The sequence below is a fragment of the Podarcis liolepis genome, assembly GCF_965112155.1.
Source record: "Podarcis liolepis genome assembly, chromosome: 1".
NCBI classification, from domain to species: Eukaryota; Metazoa; Chordata; class Lepidosauria; order Squamata; family Lacertidae; genus Podarcis; species Podarcis liolepis.
In genome coordinates, this window is record NC_139554.1 from 95845114 (window position 1) to 95864461 (window position 19348).

The 19348-nt window shown below is 40.1% G+C and overlaps 1 protein-coding gene across 15 annotated transcripts in view; it reads right to left on the bottom strand.

Annotated features, from left to right (window-relative positions):
• NCKAP5 (NCK associated protein 5) overlaps positions 1 to 19348 on the bottom strand; it is a 629163-nt gene that overhangs the window by 87882 nt on the left and 521933 nt on the right. For 14 of the 15 annotated variants that reach the window (XM_083487645.1, XM_083487648.1, XM_083487647.1 and 11 more), the window contains 3 exons: positions 10641 to 10745; positions 6483 to 6674; positions 1169 to 4935 (listed from right to left, as the gene is read on the bottom strand). In XM_083487645.1, the coding sequence (XP_083343771.1) occupies positions 1169 to 4935; positions 6483 to 6674; positions 10641 to 10745 (4064 nt within the window). The remainder of the gene's footprint in view (positions 1 to 1168; positions 4936 to 6482; positions 6675 to 10640; positions 10746 to 19348) is intronic. The other variant, XM_083487652.1, reaches the window with a different exon arrangement.

The following is a 19348-nucleotide window of genomic DNA, read 5'->3' on the forward strand; positions in this document are numbered from 1 at the left end:
AGCTATGCCTACAGGGTTTTTTCCTAGGAAAAAAAACAACCTTCTATGGCTTAATATTTGTATTAGCTTTTATAAGTCTTTCTATTCTTTAATTTCAGAGCCCACTGACCTGGTTAACAAAGAACAGATACAAATGCTCGGAGCAGCCATGTGGTATAGTTTTTACTGGGCTATGCTATTCTAGGAGGCAGGTGGTAGTAGAGGGGTTTCAATTCTGAATGCATGGCCATATGCTTTTAAGAAGCTCTCTTGCTTTAAAAATAGTATGCCACGGAAAAGTCTAGGCTCCTTGACATCCTACTCTCTGACATCCTAATATTGCTTGATTTTTCACAAAAGGAATGATCATTTTACAGGTATGGTGTATCCAGTTATCCAGAATCTTGAAATGATTTATTCATTTTATGTTCTATATCCTAATCTTCTACCTCACAGGAGTCAGCCCAAATAGCTGCAATGAAAAACAGACAGACAGAATAACTAAAAAGCAAATAATAATCAACAAAGTGGACTAAATAACAGAAGAAGATACCACGAGAAGAGACAAATTAAACAAACCATTGGTCTGCTGAAATCCTGTGGAGCTGGGTGATAGTACTGAGGTGGTATACAAATGCTGCTAAAGTGGGAGCTGAGCTAATCTCACTAAGGAAGGAGCTTCATATCCCAAGTGCTACCTGAAAGAAAGCTTTCCCTTGTGTCATCACCAGTCAAATCCCTGGGATTGATGAGACATGGAGAAGGCTGTGCAGATGCTAGGCTATATAGGGTGTTACAGGGCTCCTCATCTACAGCTGGAATCTAGAGACAAAAGAGAGTCAATTGGTGGAAAGTTTGTGGGGTTGTGTTTTTTGGGGATGAACAGCTTACATGCTCATTGCAAGGTGCTTCCAGCTACTGGGTGCTCCTTGCAAGTTACTTTTTAATGTCAGCAGGATTTTATATAGCAGCTTGTGATGTGCCATAGTAAAAGGGATGAAAAGGGATGCTGTTTGGAAAGAGAAAACAGCCACATTGTACATATTGCAAGGGCATGCTTGATCGTGGCATAGTAAAGTGTGTTCTTTGTGCTTTCCTACTAAAGAAACTAAGATAGGAGTTTGAATGAAATGAAATCTACATGCCTTCACAATATCTATATCTCAATCTACATTTCCAAAAACCTTACCTGTGTAAAAGCTCTTTCATAAAGCTGTCTTTTCCTGAGTGTGTGGTGGCAGAGCTGTTCTTTTGTTCGCACCCAGTTTGGCTGAGGTTATTGTGTGTGGCTTTTGTCATTTTTTTCCCTTTTGGAACACTGTCTAAAATACCACAATTCAGAGTTTTCTTATTTATCTCGTTTTCTGCTTCACAGTGCTGTTCAGTCTTCTTTTTGTCTTTTCTTTTTTCTGATTTTGTTTGCTTGCTTCCAAAAGCTAAACCCTTCGGCTCTTTCTTTTCTATTTTTACTTTAGAAACATCAGCTTTTCTACCACTCAAGGCTGGGAGCTTACTCTTTCGAAAACCAAACCAGCTAGCAATAGAAGGCCCCCCACTCTTTTGTTTAGTCTCGGTGGTAGGGCATTTGCTCTGCCCTTGTTCCTTCTGCATATTTTCCTGGATGCACAACATGACTTTTTCTTCTATCGTGGGCTGTAAAACAGATGAAGCTGAAACCTTCTCCAAGGCTTCAGATGCCTTTATGCAGGCTTCTTGCAATACTACCTTGCCTGCTTCGTGTTTATGAGGAGATTGTGTGCTGTCCAGATTTTTCTGAAGTGGCAAAATTTGTTCTGATGAAATACTAGTTGATGACTCCAATGCCATTTCTGCTTGTGTAACACTTTTTTTGCTTACTGGTTGATGTTTGGAAATTTCGCTGGCTTTTTCATCATGGAAAGATTTACTTTGGACATCTCTCTGAGATGGTGATTTGTTGTCCTCAGTTTTTGAAATGCTGCAGAATAAATCCCCCTTTGGAGACATATGGAATGGTAGTTTGCTTGGGCTACCAACTTGACTGCTGGAACTACTCATGCTTGCAGAAGAACCCTGTCTAGAATAAGAAGTTTCTGGAACTTTTGTCGTGTTTGAAACCGTATCTGACATCACTGCAGAACCAGGAACAGCTCTGATTTGTAATCCTTCCACAGCAGAGTTCTGCCTTGTTAAAGAATTCCCTCTTTCAGATGTGTTTGTTATGATCTGGGTCCGAACTTTTCCTAACCCTTCTGTGGAAGGTATAGGTGACTTTTCCCCTGTATGAATACTGAAACTTTGACTTCGGGCCTTTGCTCCATTCATACCAAGAGCAGGCTTCAAGTATGCCTTACTACTAGAAGAAATGGATCTCTTAACTAATCTGTTTTCCAACCCATCTCCTCGTTCTATTAAGCAGCAAGTCTCAGGTGAAACAGAGGAAGCTGGATTCATACCAAGATCCCCAGCAAAACTTTCTTTTATTCCATTCTCAGCACTCCTTAATTCAGTGTCAGCTACGTCTATGGTGGTTTGAGCTAAAGATTCACCCTGCCTCCGTTTGGATGAATTCACACAGCTTTTGGAGGCTGCATTCATACTGTCTTTTTCCTGCTTCCCTGGTATAGTGGAACTCTTTCTTAGGAGCTGAGGAGATTTTATGAGTAATTTAAGTCCTATAGGCAGATGTGGTTTCAGACTCTTTTCTGGTATATTTCCAGCATCACTTCCCTGAGACAACAGTGATAATGGGGAGTGATTAATCTGAGGCAGAAAAGGTTTCCCAATCATTGCTGGCTGACAATCTGGTGATGTGGAGAATCTGTTTGGAAATTTATTTTTCTGAGGTACTTCAGTGTCCTTAGGCAGTAGTTCATTTTGCATGAGATCTGTATCTTGTGACGTGCAGTCTGGGGACACATCCTTGGAATTATGTTCTATATTATTGCAGGATACTGATTGGTTTGAGGTTTTAGGAGGAACTTTCTTTGTAAACACTTTGGGAATGACTTGGCACATTGTGGAGGGCTGCTCTGATATGCATTTGCTTTGTGTAAACATCTCTCCTTTCTCATTGAAGTGATTTAATTTGACTTTAGGTGTTGAAGGGAGCTTGTTCGTTGGCATTCTATGCACATTATGAAAAATGGACATTGAGGCCGTTTTCAGTGGTGACATGACTGGACTTTTTACTGTCTCACTAGGAATGCTTGCTCCTGGCTTATTGGGTACAGGTGGTGAATGTTCATAGTTTGGTCTTATCAATAGTGATGTTGACCTGCCTGGAGGAGGTGGTGGTGATGGAGATCTGGCTTCTACAGCAGGCAAATCACAATGGATATCTCTAGTTGGTGGTTCTTCACAGTCAATTGACTCTATAAGATGTTGAGGCAATGAAGTTGATTCTGGGACCTGATTCTTGGGCCAATCTGTTCTGTCAAGCATTTTAGAATTTTGAGGAGGGTGCGCCCTTGAAATAAGCAAATCTACTTTTGAATCAGTATTCTTAGTGGGACTCTGCACTTTTTTGAACCTTGAACATTTTACAGATTTCTCCAGTGTCATAGGACAGTGTGAAGAGGTGCTAGTGGAATATTCATTCACTGTGATATTTGTTTTTTGTGGTGAGAACTTATCTCTGCTCGGAATTTTTGTCAATTTTTGGTTTTGGTTACTACCTGCCTGCATACAAGATGGAGACCTAGGCTTGGAAGAAATACTGCAAACTGGCTTCATTAGCTTTTGCTGTGGGATGTTGTGAAACATGGGTCTTTTGGGGAGTAAAGGAGACTGACTGTTGCATGTAGTAGGGTCAACTGCATGCTCGTTCTCTAAGTTATTTCGGAGAGTCTTTCTCTCAATTTCATTATCAGGTGCTTGCAAAATGCTGTAGTTCTTAGCTTCCATTGCTTTTTGGAAATTAACTATTCCCTGAGGTAAACATTCAGTGTATTCTGCATTGGGCCCAGTACATGAGTGGTTGATTGAAATTTCATTTCTAGTTACAGTGACAACTCCAGATTGATGTGAACTGAATTCAATAGGTTTGCCATCTTCAGCATCAAATATAACAGTAATGCATTCTTCTGAAGAAGTCTTCTTTATAACTTTTTGTTGCTTAATGAAATTACATGCCTTTGGCCTAATGCCCGAGTGAGTGAGTACCTGACTTGCTTCTTTTTCTGAAGATACATGCTGGCAATTTTCCTTCTTTACACGCACATCAGAATTCTCTGTGTGCTTGTCAACAAAAGGAGTTAATGACAAATCTGATGGGCTTTTTTCATCACTGCTTTCTATATGTAATTCGTCCAGGATTTCATTGTCATCAGTATCTGAAAGGTGTAAATTAAGGTCTCTCCAGCTTATGCTAGCAAGACTTTTATCTATTTGCAATACAGGCAGCTTCACATTTGTGCAAGATTTTCCTTTTGACTGAAATTCATTGACAAAACTAGTCAGTTTTTCAGGTCTCTCTTTTGAATTAAAATAAGAACCTCTTTCTGGCAAGTGCTTTCTATCAGGCTCCCAACCAAATAGGCTGTCAGAAACGCTGTGAGTTAATTTATTACAATAGTGCCTACAGTCTTTGCTCGGTACTTCATACAGCAATGCTAAAGATGAAGACTCATCATCCGCATCCTCATGTGAATCTGAATCATACACAAAGTTTTTCTGGTGCTCAATGCAAATGGCCCCCATTTCCTCTGGTGTGCAATGTACCTCTTCTTTATGACTGCTGCACTTAATGCCAGGGGAGTATATTCCTTCATTAGAGTCCATGCAATCTTTGTATCCCCATTTGGATATAACAGAAGAAGGCGGTTCAAGTAATATTTTGCGTTTCTGTAACTTCTTTAGCCCTTCCAAAATGTGGTTTTCCTTGATACGAGTTGGAGGTAGATCATCAGCAGGACTGGAAAGATTGCTGGGGAGCGAAGAACCAATGCTTATTCTTTTATCCCAGTTCACTGACGACTGATTTTAAAAGAAGTAAGAGAGAGTTATTACCACAGAAATTAACAAACATTACTAAGAAAAAAGGACAATGTTGAGCTAGTGACTTCTCTCTCATTGCTATGGTTGTACATTGTACAACCATGTAAAAATGGCCACACGGTGGAGCTTGAGAAGGCCTATGGTTTTTATAGTATTTTTTTTCTACAGACAGTTCTGTTACAATGCTATAATAAAAAGAGGACCTGGCATACAAGGGATCAAGGTCTGTAACCCTCCAGATGTTGTGGGACTACATCTTCCATCAGCTAAAACCACTGGCTATGCTGGTTGGGGCTGAAGGGAGTTGGTAGCCCAACAACATCTGGAGAGCACTGTGTTGGCTTCCCTTGTTGCTCTCGTCAATTTTGTGTTCAAATTATGTGGCATCACATACAAATATCTTAAAATATTATAAGCTACTAAACTCACCCTGTCCTCCTCCATCTGGCCCATTTCCATGAGGCCTAGGAATGTAGACTCTAGCTAAAAGATTGCTTCTGTTGCTGGGGGTGCCTACAGTGTATTTCATATTTCAGTAAATATTAATAAGAACAGGTGTGGGGAATGTTAACAAGAGGGGTGGTACCTCTGGTGGGGGACACGCTGTGCTCCTAATGGGCTAGTACCTCCACCTTTGGTCCCCACCCTGTACTCAGCTCTCACCTGTAGCTCCTAGAAGCTGTCTGCATGCAACAGTGGCCACACCCCGGGAAATTGCTTAGATTGACCAGCTAAACGCGGTGAGGGTAGCAAATGGGTCTCAAACCTTCAGTGAGTTAGGGACTTCCCCTGCATTTAAAGGCAGGCTTTGGTGGATTGAATGGACAAGACCAATAGTGGGTCCAAAGGTCAAGAAGGCAGTTTCTGCACATATTTTAGAGGCAAGTGAGGGGACTCAGGTAACTTGGAAAGATAGCCCATCAAGGAGAAGGAAAACTCTGATCCTAAACCTCTGCTGTTTGTGGGATATATTCGGGCAAAGAAAAGGCAAAGGAGTAAACTCTACACAAGTTTGGAGTGGAGTCCCTAAGATGGTTGGATGATGCCTTGTACGCCTCCTTCTGGCAACTCCTGCAGCTAAGCTGGTGCCAAACGTATTGCTCTGCTTCCCTCTAGACCACATCAGCAAGGCTGAGAGGAGGGTCTTGTTGTCTGGGCAGCCCAAGACCTCCCTACACACTGCCCAGGCTTGTGCCCCGAGGAGGTCAATTTGGTGCTGCTGATGCAGTGGTTCAACTTTATCCCCAGAGGTGCACTCCATTGCCTCTTGAGACAGACTGATGCCAACAACAAAATAAGAACAAAATAGCATAAAGGCTTGCTGGATCGGATCAAAGATCTATCTTGCCTAGCATCCTGTCACACAGATGCCTATTTGCAACTGTGAATGTAAATATATATTTATGAAGTGTGTTTTTGATAGTTTATTTGCTGATGTTGTGAGCTGCTTTGAACTGTTATTTGGAAAACTGTCACATAAATAAACTTGATGATGACAATGACAATAAATGAACCTATTTCATTACCCTTTTACTGCATGCCTTCCCATCATTCCAAGTGTAGGAGGAGCCACTGGAATATTCACTGCAGGCACTTGACAGAGAGAGCTCACTGCTGCTGCAGCTGCTTCGAGGATAAACTCGGTGAGGCCCTGTCATATTTAACTGGCTCTGGCACTTCAAGGCAGGTACTCCAGATCTGATATTCTGCTGACATTCCTAAAACAAGAAAAAGAGAGAGATTGCTTTGTTTTATGGGTTAAAAAAATCCATACCACATTGATATAAGAAAACAAAACAGAAGCCCACATTTGCTGTTCATGCTGATATAAATAATTGTTGAATGAATATTAAAACCAGAGTGCTCATATTTCTTACCTATTATGAGATTAAAATATCTAGAATCCTAGGATGTGCATGTATTTTAATAATAATAATAATAATAATAATAATAATAATAATAATAATAATAATAATAATATCATCTAGAAACTTGCAAGTTATTATTATTATTATTATTATTATTATTATTATTATTATTATTATTAAAATACATGCACATCCTAGGATTCAAGCTGGCCTTTCAATGATAGTCTGTTTGAAATATGCTGTGTTTATTAGCAATGTGCTCCAGAAAGATACTGGAAACAAAGTTAAGCCAGTACAAGAACATCTTGACAAGTGCATTATATCCCCACAACGTAACAGATGAGGCCCTACAAAGTGGACAAGGTAAATTAATTTAGTGTCCCAACCAGAATGTCCACGGAGAATGGAATCTCTCCATTACAGTCTAATTTTGGTTTCCTATCTAGTTCAAAGCTTTGTCTAAGAAAGTCTCTGATGCAGGACAATCCATCTTTGTGTCACCGTCCGACAGCTGAAGCCTCCTGCTTATGCTATTTATTGACACTTTATGGCTGCCTTTAGTACTTGTGTAGTTATCGGCCCTCTCCAAATGCAATCTCAGCTGCTGTGACTAAATACCAGCTTCAAGGAAGAGAATAATGAAGAAAGAGAGTGGTGCTTTAGTAAAAACATTAAACCTTTGCTGGAGTTTGTGGAAGCATTTAATTTCTTTCCAGGCAAATCTTCCACTTCCTAATATGGCAAAATATTATTGAAAGTTCAGAATCTTCATGAATATGCGGCTATGAAATTCTTTCAACTTATGCAGAGGCATTACATAAGTTATCAATAACAACAAGACTACATTTCCTTGACATTTTGCAACAAATTTCATTAATCTCAAAACCAGTTTTTCTCAACAACAAGAACTGAAAGCTGTGGAGGTGGATGCTTATACTTCTCTATCCCATTAAGAGTAGACACAAACAACCTAAATCCAGAGTCCCAAATGGATCTTCTGCACAATTAGGATTCCCTTCTTCATTAAAATGTTTTTCTTTCCCTTCCCTTAGAGGTGCCATTCTGAGTTGATGGGGTGACTGCTCACAATCCTGAAAAATCACTCAGGTTTGTCATGGACTAAAATACTCAAGGTGCCTTGTGTGTAAATATGAATCTCAATCTTCATAGGCAACTGTGGGAAAATGTTGGACATGAAGTCCTCAGGATTGTAGGTTTTGCATGCAATTGGCTTCTCCGTTCCATGCCTATTGAGCAATGGAGGAAATATGCATGGGTGATGACAGTGACACTTGACCTAAAGGCTACAATGCTCAGCCTCTGTCTTATCAAGAGTTTAAAGTCAGTTTATTGATGCTCATTTAGCTCACCACTGTAGCCAGACAATGGTCTAGAGCCTGCACAACCACTCCTGATTCAGATGTTACGGAGAAATAAAGCTGTGTGTTATCAGCATGCTCCAGATTCTCTGATGACATTCTCAACGGCTTCATATAGATGATAAAAAGCACTGAGGGGAAAATAGTGCCCTGCAGCATCCCATAACATAGATGCAAAGGGGCTGAGGAGCATTTCCCCAATGCTCCTCTCTGGAGCCAAACCTGCAGGAAGGATCAGAACCACCACAAACTGTGCCTGACAGTCATCCCACAGAACTGGTCTAGGAGAACACTACGGTCAATGGTATCAAAAGCTTTTCCTTTGTCCTGATCACTGTGGCTAAGGCAAATTCAGTCTCAAAACCAGGTCTAAACCTGACTGTAATGGATCTAGATAATCAGTGCCATTCAAGATTGTCTGCAGTTGCTCTGCCACAGCCTCTTCAATCACATTCTGAAGAAATGGCATATTAGCAATCAACCAGTCAATAACCATCACAGGCTATGAGGTCCGAGATGGGCTTTCTAAGGGTGGCATCTGAATGCTCCAACACACTTTCAGAATCATTCTAAGATCACAACTGACCACATCTTGGCAAATCACAAAAATACTGGTTGAGTTAGGAATTGATAAGTAATGAGTCCAGTTCCCACAAGCAGTATTTCTGGATTGTAGTACTTCAGACTTTAAATCAGAGATGTTATCACTCGGCTGAATGCTTTTACATAAAAAAAATATTTTCTAAATATGAAAAACTAGATATCAGGGAGGAGGTTAGGCTCGAACCTTTCCCCCTGACTTTCTGTTTGAAGGAATATATCTGCTTCAGTGGAACATTCAACCTGCAGGGATAGTGAGCAGAACATGAAGACAGAAGTCATGTAGAGTCCAGTCCAATCTGCCAAGGTCTCCAATATCATGCAAACTATCAACGAGAGAATATTTCTTCACTCAATTATGGGAGGAGCTGGGCTGAAATCCTATCCACATTTGTGTGAGAAAAAGACCCATAGAACACAGAAGGATTTGCTTGTGGATAAAAATGGAAAGGATTATGGTACCAGATAACTCTTATTTTTAAACTGAGGTCTCGATGTGCCTGCATGAAATGCATCTATGCATGCAGCATGCATTGTTTAGAGAAGATGAATACTGGATCCCAACTTCTCTTTATGACCTCCCCCAGATTCTTCTAGTAGAGGGGATATTTTCATCCTTTCTATAGACATAGAATAGATATATAACAGATGGGATACAAAACAACACCTAGCTTTTCTTATCTCAGAAAAAGAAAGAGAATGACTAAGCAAGATAATATAATACACACACATTAAAGACAAGTCCGGAACATTGGAACAATATTCCATGCAACAGTGGATGTCTTCTTAAATTGCAGATTCTAAAATGGCAGCAGCTTTTTTTTTTTTTACGGAGGCTGAATTTCCCTCCTAACAGCATCCTAATCATTTTCTTACATTTCCTTGAAAAGATCTCAAAGATCACCCTTGTGGGGCATTAATTACATATATTTAACTTGTTCATTGGTTTATTAATTTGCTTTTCATGAGTGCACTCCCCCTCCCCTAATCATGGGTTTTAAACCATCAACTTTAATAAAATCAGAGTACAAAAGCTGGCGCAGGATTATATTTTAAACACATAATTGTTAGTAGGAAGAAAAGACAATTGTCTAAATCAAGCTATTGCCAAGATGAAACTGGGTAGTAAGAATAATCTAACCTGAAGGCTAAATTACATATTGCATGGTAGGTCATTAACATCTTTCTGAACTTTTGGAACAATTGCTTCTCTCCCCATCCCACCCCACTTAGAAACACTTTATCATACTTCAGCAAATTGCATTTTTGTCGAATTTTTATATTTAAACATAAAATGAATGCTTCCATTCTCATTTGCTTTAATTCTGCCTATATGCAACTTTTGTTTTTGAGTTACATTTTTCTTTTTCAATGAAAATGAAAGGCATACTAGTTAAAGTTTTGCCAAATAAGCACAAAAACTAAGCCCATCTGAAAAGGTGGTTTTTTTTTCCAGAGCCCATGAATTTTTAACAGTTCATACATAATATATCATAAAACAAGGATGAATGATACAGTGCACCGGCTTTAATAAAAAGCTCCTTGACCATTTCTCAGAAACTTTGAGATGTAATCAATACCCCAAAAAGGTATCTTGGGGACACTGCCAAGATTTATGCCTTTTTGCAAAGAGGGCACTTTTTTATTTCCTATATAGCCTGGGAAATTATAGTGAACTTCAGAGAAGAGAAGAAAATGCTGTTATCTCTACTTCCACTCTGTTTTAGGTTCAAGGATGAGTGTTATTTGTTCCTGCTCTTTCTCCCCTCCATTAAATCATACTTCATGGAGAGATAAGAATGTGCTAAATGAAGAAATCAAATTCAAGAAAACTCACATGAACCTGAACATCAGCACTTTGCAGCGGTATCAAACTTCTGTTCTTCTCTACCTCTAAAAGGAAATCCCCAGACGACAGATCTAAGATGCGCGAATGAAGCTTCTGGGGGAAAATAACAGAATGACCAAAGCATAACCATTTGACAAGCATGCAGAAGATCAGCGATTTTGAAAATCCCAACCGCTGCAGTTAAATTCAAGGGGAAAACAGACCCTAAGGTAAAAGAGCTTTGTCCTAATTTCTCTGTTCATTGAGTCCAGAACTTAACAGTATAAAATGGAGTTGGTAATGCACGAACAAGTAAGGGCATTTTTAGCTTACAATGTTTGATTACTTATCACAGCTTTGTACATAACGATGATGCATTCATAGGAATAAAATGCATTTATCTATAGCCACTGATGCCTAATATAATAAGGCATGATATTAAACATTTACTGAGCAATCAACAGGTTAACTTTATTTTATTTAGCAGTTGCTATAGCTCGGGTAAATGATTATAAAAGTGACTCTACTTCAAACAACATTGATCTTGCAAAGCCCTCCCTTGCACACATTTAAACTCAAAGTCATTAATGTCATCTGTTAGGAACAATTAATGTGAATAGAAAATAATTGCATCGGGGAGGTAGGGACTCAAAGGATTTTGTGCATTAAAATTCACATGCTGTTCGATTACATACTCAATTCTTTCAGTTTTGCTTGGAAGGAGTGCTAAACTGGTGTTATTTCCCCATATTAATCTGTATACTAATTACTAAGGTTTTTATGTCAGTGCTAAGCCTGGTCTGTTTTAATTGCAAATACAATAAGTTTTGCAATTTATGTAAACATGGCTCCTGGCTGGATAACTTCAAAAGATTCCAAACCTGGTAATATATATTCTCTTGCCAGTCATATGGTCAGGGCTGTGTGAATTCTATATTTAACAAAAATTAAAAATTTCACATCAAATTCTGCATAAATAATTACTGAATTGCGCAGCCTGGGAAAAAATGCAAAACAAACAAATTTGAGTACTGTGCTCCAGTTACACCATGTATTTTGCTTCTGCTAGTAACTACAAAAGGGCCAAGGGATGAGTCCCACTATCTAATCCCTGGAGAGGCTGGGCTAGCCTAGACTGGTGATCTTCCACCAGCAGGCAAAAACATTTTTTTATTTGGACAGGCTTTTGGTTAATAAGCTGGCTTGTAAAAATGTTAAAATTGGGTTTAACTGGTTGTTTTTAATGATGTTCACTTGTCTTGCTTTTCTTTTCGAGTTTTTTTTTTTACTTGTATTTTATTCAGAAATACACAGAGCAATCTAAATTTGGATACAACATTCTACTTTTCACATCTAGCTGGGGGTCTGGAAGATAAGGTGAGTTCAGTTTAGAAGACAAAACTCAAGCTTAATGTTACGCTGTTTTGCACTTGCACTATTGTTTATAGCTGTCTTGAGCAACAAGAAATAAGGAATGCACATTCAACAAGCAAATGCTATGTAGGTTGTAAACCTACACACACTTGCTTGGAAAGGATTATTGAGAATTTTGGGGGAAAGTTCATATTCACTCGCATTACTACTTTCTGTCATTTTTCCTGCATTGCGGTGCAATCACAGAATGTACAAATTGCTACAGATACTGTACAGTTTCCAGAGACATTGTGTTAAGCATTTTGTCGAAACTCCAAGAAGAAAGTGGAACTATCAAGCACATGTTCCACTAAGACTATTTCCTTGCATAGTGACAAGCTGTTAGCGAGTGACCAGTTTAGATCTACTGGCAGAAACACTCACTCATCTTCAAATCACCACCAGTGCTATGTGTGAGGACCCTCACTGAGCACAGCCTTTATGGCTCATATTCAGTGCCTCTGCTTGAAGAGGGACAAGGACTACAAATACATTTATAGGAAAACAGAAAGAGTTTTCTCTACAAAAGCATCTGAAGTACTAACAGGAGTGCAATCTGGAGAGGCTATAGTGAGGCAGGTTGTTGTTGTTGTTTATAAAAATATTGCATAACCACTGTTCCTTTCTAAGAAAAGCAGATAAAATAATTATAAATACAACTGTCAGCTATATTGTTCACTCACCCTTTCACCCCTGCTAGAGGAAATCTTTCTAAATATGCAGTCCTTTAGTTCATATTCTACATTGGTCATCGCTAACTGGCTTCAGTTCAAGGCCAATTAAAGACTTAAATACCACTAGATGTTAATTGGGGGCTTATTTCACTGTTCATATTCCATTCCATTATTTAGTCTCTGTTACCTGACACCACCCTTGTTCCAGCAAAAATGATATAGCTGTTTGAGGGATACATACAACCCTAAATTTGTTTTCCATGAAAATTTTTCATTCAATATGATTTCACTCTAAATATTTACCTTCTTTTATAATGTAACATCTACCTACCTACCTACCTACCTACCTACCTACCTACCTATCTTGTACCCCCCACTTTTCTCCAAAGAGCTCAAAGTAGCTTACATAGTTCTCCCCTTCCTCATCCAAACCCCACAGCAACCCTGTGAGGTAGGTTATTTTAAAACTTATTTTTTAAAAGCATCTGTTCTTCAGTTATTCAGTAGGTGTTGAGCCCATATATACAGTCACTTCCCCACACACTCTGTCTCGACATTCTACTGTAGGGTTCCTTACTTCTAGATGTAAAAGTTGTTGAGCTTGTTTTTTGTGCCCCCGGCCTGAGCCTGAGCTGCCTGTGCCTGAAACAGAGCCAAAGACACCCACGCCAGAGCCAGAAACAGATCCCAGGTCACCTGAGACAGAGGTAGCCTGTGCCAGAGCCTGAACCCAAGGCGCCAATGCACACACATTTCTTTTTAACCTCCCCCCCCCCCCAATCCCAGACATTTGCTTAAAATTGTAAAAATCCCCCCGGGTGGGCATATGGGCCCCCCAAGAGAGGACATGTCTGGGATTTCCCAGACGTATGGCAACCCAATCATATCTGCATTTTATGTGTAGTAAAACCACCTTATTACTTATCAGGATCACTGGAATATTAAGTTAGAAGTAGCTCCAGGAATTCTGATTATTTGCCTGGACACACTATTTTCAATGTATTTAATGTGTTTTCCAAATATTTTATAAAGCTTACAGATGAGTGTTCTGAAAATTTCTCCTCTTTTTGTTGGGGATGGGGGGGAGAGTCCCTTCGCCCCTGAGACAATCTGGGGGGCATGGAGCAGGGGAAAGCCTCATATTACCAATGGAAGTCCTTGTGCAGGATTTCTGTAGACAGGACTCATGAGCTGAATCCTGCCCCAAGGTGGTATTCACTGCTAGTCCTACTCAAGGGTAGACCACTGAAATTAATGGACATGAATCACAGTGCCTGGAGACAGACAGACAGACAGACAGACAGACCACGTATCCACAGCAGTGGCCAGAGGAGGAATGGCCATTGGGAAGAGTGCAGAGAGAAGAAACGCAATAGTGCAGCAGCAGCAGCAGAACCAGATAATTTTATCTGCCTACCTGCAATAAAACATGTTTCTCCTGTACTGGTCTCTACAGCCACGGCAGGTGCTGTAACTCTCCAATGGTTTGACTTTACCCCCCCCCCCAAGGCACATTTTTCCATTGTCTCCCAAGACTGACAGATGCCAACATGACTAGCTTAGGTATATTAATTTCAGTGGGTCTGCTCTGAGTAAGACTTATCTAAATACACACCCATCACTGGACCTTCCAACCTCCTTACCTTTGCTTATAAACTGTTTGGAGAGGGGCATTTTGGATTAGGTTTGCGGTGCTGGAGAGCAGGGGTTTAAATCTTTCCCTTGGCAGCATTTCCCCACTTGAAATACTACCCTTGAAATTGGTATGGGGCACAATGTGAAGGAGTTGTAGGATAGCTGAAGTGGTATTTCAAATCATGGAAAAGATGGAGGGGGAAGGGGTTAACTGCTTTCCCACATCATTACAATCCTGATCCAAATTCACCCCTCCTGCACCTGCTTTTAAGAGGAGAAAAAGAATTTGAGAGATCAGATCATGGTTTTCCCATATTACCATTGGAAGAAAGTCCCCTGTGTACTAGGGCCTATCATGCCCCCTTCCTATTTTTCACCAAAGTTATGTTGTATAATGTAAACAACTATGACTTAGTCACCCACATTTTACAAATTGTACACTAGCAGAGAAGTCACAGTGAGACAAAGGACTGGACGTTTTGTGACAAAACATTGCTAATTATGTTAAAATTGTTTCAAAAACATCTTAGGAATCAACTAGAGACTGCTTTGCCTCATTCACAGTTGAGTTTGTAGGTCAAATATGGAGCCTTAAGCTCACTTCTGAAGGGTTTTCTTTGAGAAAATAAATGATTTGCCAGCTTCATGCCAACACTACTGGTCCTGCTCAGAGTCTAGATAAAGTGGAAAGGTCAACAGAGACACTAGGCATTGCAGTAAAATGGGAAAGAGAACAGTGAGACAGAGTGGGTAAGCTCTGAGGAGAAGTTTGAAAATGAGACTATGTTCATGTGGGAGGATAAAGGAAAAGCTTACTTAGTCACAAGGACAATTTGGCAAAAAGCCCAAACTTTTAAGTGAATAAAGCTAACAGCTCAATCGAATACATGTCTACTCAGAAGTAATGTCATTTAGTTCAATAGGACTTACAGTACTGTAGCCTAAGGAGTTAGCAGGGATGAGGCACACATTTCACATTGCAGTAAAGATTTGGTGTGGGCCAGTATTGACATTTTCTATGGTTTCTTTTAAAATAATATACAACTTTTTATGTTACACACAGACACATGTATTCCAAGTTACATTGATTATTGAGCAAGAATTCAGGAGAATAAAGGAGGCTTTAGGCAAGCACAATAAACGAGTTTCCTTTTAGTTAATACATAACGTCTTCTGATGTGGCTGTTTTAAAACTTAAAATGTTTCTAATGCTATTCTTTTTTACACACTGTGTATGAAGTCATATATAGTCTAGAACTGACATTTAAGTGAGAACTCAATGCCTTGTAGCTTATATCATGCATTAGCAATACTCGTAAGTGGCAAAAGCCCAACCAAAAGGTGCATAGTTGGCCCAAGGCTTTTGCTGCCTAGCAGAACAAGATGGTGTGCCTATTCTATTTACAGATGCTGACTGGACTGGCAACTTTAACCTTGCTTCAGCAATGGTGATGGGACAGCATCCCCTACCACACCTGAGAGCAGCAGGGTGGTCTGGAGTAGGGACAGCACAGGCAATTGGGCACACACAGGTGTATATCCTTTACCATTGCTTCCGCCCACCACCACCTCACTATGCCTAATGTCATTAGCATCCCCTATTAAAATTGTCTTGTGATTCTCAAGCATGGTAACTAGCTTCCCTGTGGAAATGTAGGCAATCAGCAACAAAAGAGGTCACACCTCTGCTGCCTCTTCAGGTTAGTTCAAGTAAATTGGACCAGAATACACAGTACTCTCTAGTTTTCTCCTATGGAGAAAGCTAGAGAGTTCCAGAAAGACATCTACTTCTGCTTCATTGACTATGCAAAAGCCACAGCAAACTATGGCACGTTCTTAAAGAAATGGGAGTGCCTGATCACCTCATCTGTCTCCTGAGAAATCTCTATGTGAGACAAGAAGCTACAGTTAGAACTGGATATGGAACAACTGATTGGTTCAAAATTGGGAAAGGAGTACGACAAGGCTGTATTTTGTCTCCCTGTTTATATGCAGAATTCATCATGCGAAAGGCTGGGCTGGATGAATCCCTAGCTGGAATTAAGATTGCTGGAAGAAATATCAACAACCTCAGATATGCAGATGACACAACCTTGATGGCAGAAAGTGAGGAGGAATTAAAGAACCTTTTATTGAGGGTGAAAGAGGAGAGCGCAAAATATGGTCTGAAGCTCAACATCAAAAAACCGAAGATCATGGCCACTGGTCCCATCACCTCCTGGCAAATAGAAGGGGAAGAAATGAAGGCAGTGAGAGATTTTACTTTCTTGGGCTCCATGATCACTGCAGATGGTGACAGCAGCCACGAAATTAAGAGACGCCTGCTTCTTGGGAGGAAAGCAATGACAAACCTAGACAGCATCTTAAAAGTAGAGACATCACCTTGCCAACAAAGGTCCGTATAGTAAAAGCTATGGTTTTCCCAGTAGTGATGTATGGAAGTGAGAACTGGACCATAAAGAAGGCTGATCGCCGAAGAATTGATGCTTTTGAATTATGGTGCTGGAGGAGACTCTTGAGAGTCCCATGGACTGCAAGAAGATCAAACCTATCCATTCTTAAGGAAATCAGCCCTGAGTATTCACTGGAAGGAGAGATCCTGAAGCTGAGGCTCCAATACTTTGGCCACCTCATGAGAAGAGAAGACTCCCTGGAAAAGACCCTGATGTTGGGAAAGATGGAGGGCACTAGGAGAAGGGGACAGTGGAGGACGAGATGGTTGGATAGTGTTCTCGAAGCTACCAGCATGAGTTTGACCAAACTGCGGGAGGCAGTGGAAGACAGAAGTGCCTGGCGTGCTCTGGTCCATGGGGTCACGAAGAGTCGGACACGACTAAACGACTAAACAACAACAACACCAACAACACCAACACAGCATGGTAACTAGCTTAAGGCAGTGGTTATCCAAGGGTGTGGCGCACCACACTGGTGTAGTTTGAGAGGATGGCAAGTGCTGTGGGAAGATTCAAGGACAATCAATATTATATTCATATTCTTATGTAGCTGCATTGTTTTATTCTTTCTGAATAGTCCACAATCATATTAATCAGTAGTTGTGTTTTATGTTATAAGTCAAGCACTTGCTAGAGGTTTCTTTTTGTTTTCCAATGTACCTATTATCAATTTTTTAAAATGGTGTGCCATTTTTTTGTTCTGAAAGTGTGGCTCAGAGAAAAAAGTTTGAGAGCCACTGTCTTAAGATTAAAAAGAAGACTTTGGCATTGACAATTAAATGGCAAGTCTGTCTATCTACTGTGAAATTTCCTATCTATGGGGTATCATTCCATCTCAAATTCCTTTTTAAATGTATCATGGACCGAACAATTTTCCATTGAGTTTCCAGCTATTTATTCATTCCAAAGACAACGCAACTCTCCAAGTACTGATTGTATCAATTGCTTTAATTGCCTTGATTCTCCCCCTACCCACCCAGGATCTTTAAATTTTGGCACTAGCTTAGCTTAGTATCCAGGAAAGAAATATGCTTCCCTTCACACATTGTGAAGGAATACCTTCATGTATTTGTCAGAAGTGTGGGAACAACAGATCTTCTGCTATCTCTTTTGTGTGTCCGTTATCCAAGTAGAAACTGCAAAGCAGACAAAAGCTACTGTGGATGTCTTCTACCTAGATGAGTAACACACAAGCTGGAAATCTGGTGTCTTTTTTGTGGTCCTTGCCTCAGATCCTTTGAACAGTTTTCTTGTCTACCTGTAATATTATTTTTGTCTTCTTAGCCACTTCTTAGCCAACTGTATCCTGCACAGTATGAAAAAAGCGAAGACCTCTCCCCTTTGCTTTCTGTAGCTGAAATCAAGGCAGAAGTCTAGAGGCAACAAGGGAATAAATTGGTAATAGTTTTCAAATGACCACTAGAATAATGATAAATGTCTAAATTTAACATGATTAGCACCACTACCTGTATTATAATATAAGCAGGAAGAACTGTCATACCAGAGACTGTCTCTATTCCCTTTTAAAATCAGTATTGGGGAACATCTGCCCTCTAACTCCTATCAGCCCCAGCCAGCCTGGCAAAAGGTTAGGTATGGTGCAAGTTGAAAAACAACTGGAGGGTCACAGGTTTCCCATCCCTGCTTTAAATGTAAAGGTAAAGGTACTCCTGCCCGTACGGGCCAGTCGTGTCCAACTCTAGGGTTGCGTGCTCATCTCGCTCTAGAGGCCGTGAGCCGGCGCCGTCTGAAGACACTTCTGGGTCACATGGCCAGCGTGATGAATGTACTTTAAATGTACACGTGTCTATAATATCAACCTTGAATATTGTGAATAGTGCACATTAGTATTATAAGCCAAAGTACAGGAACACTAATGTAGACTATTTTAGTCCAAAATGGTTCTAAAGGAGCATGCTACAATACCACTTGCTACATGTGGTTTACCCATCATAATAAAGATTAGCTTCCACAAATCAATTCTGGTGGTTCCCACAACCTTTCAAAGCCTATTTAGGGAGCACAGGAAGGGGGAGATGAGAAGAAATCCAGTTGCACAAGCACACACTGTTTCACACACACAACCTTCATTGAATCTTGTCCAATATGCTTAGGAAATTTATTTGGGGACCAAACTGCTTTATCTCTCAATCGGAGATTCAAATGACCTAATCTCTACCAATATTACAGAGGAGAGCCAGTGTGGCAGAGTCCCCATCTTGATGAATGACCTTGGACTAGTCACAATGTCTCAGATTAACAAGCCTCCCCAGTGTTTCATTTGTGGCGATAAATATCATTTTAAAATGCTTGCAGCTCAAGTTTAAGGAAGTTTAAGGAAATTCCCACAACAGAACATTGAACAGAATACATGTTAGATTTAAGGAAATTTAAAAATTTAAAAATTTTTAATTTAAAAAACACCTTCACAGTATACACATGAAGCCCTAGACCAGGCATAGGCAAACTCAGCCCTCCAGATGTTTTGAGACTATAATTCGCATCATCTCTGACCACTAGTTAGCTAGGGATGATGGGAATT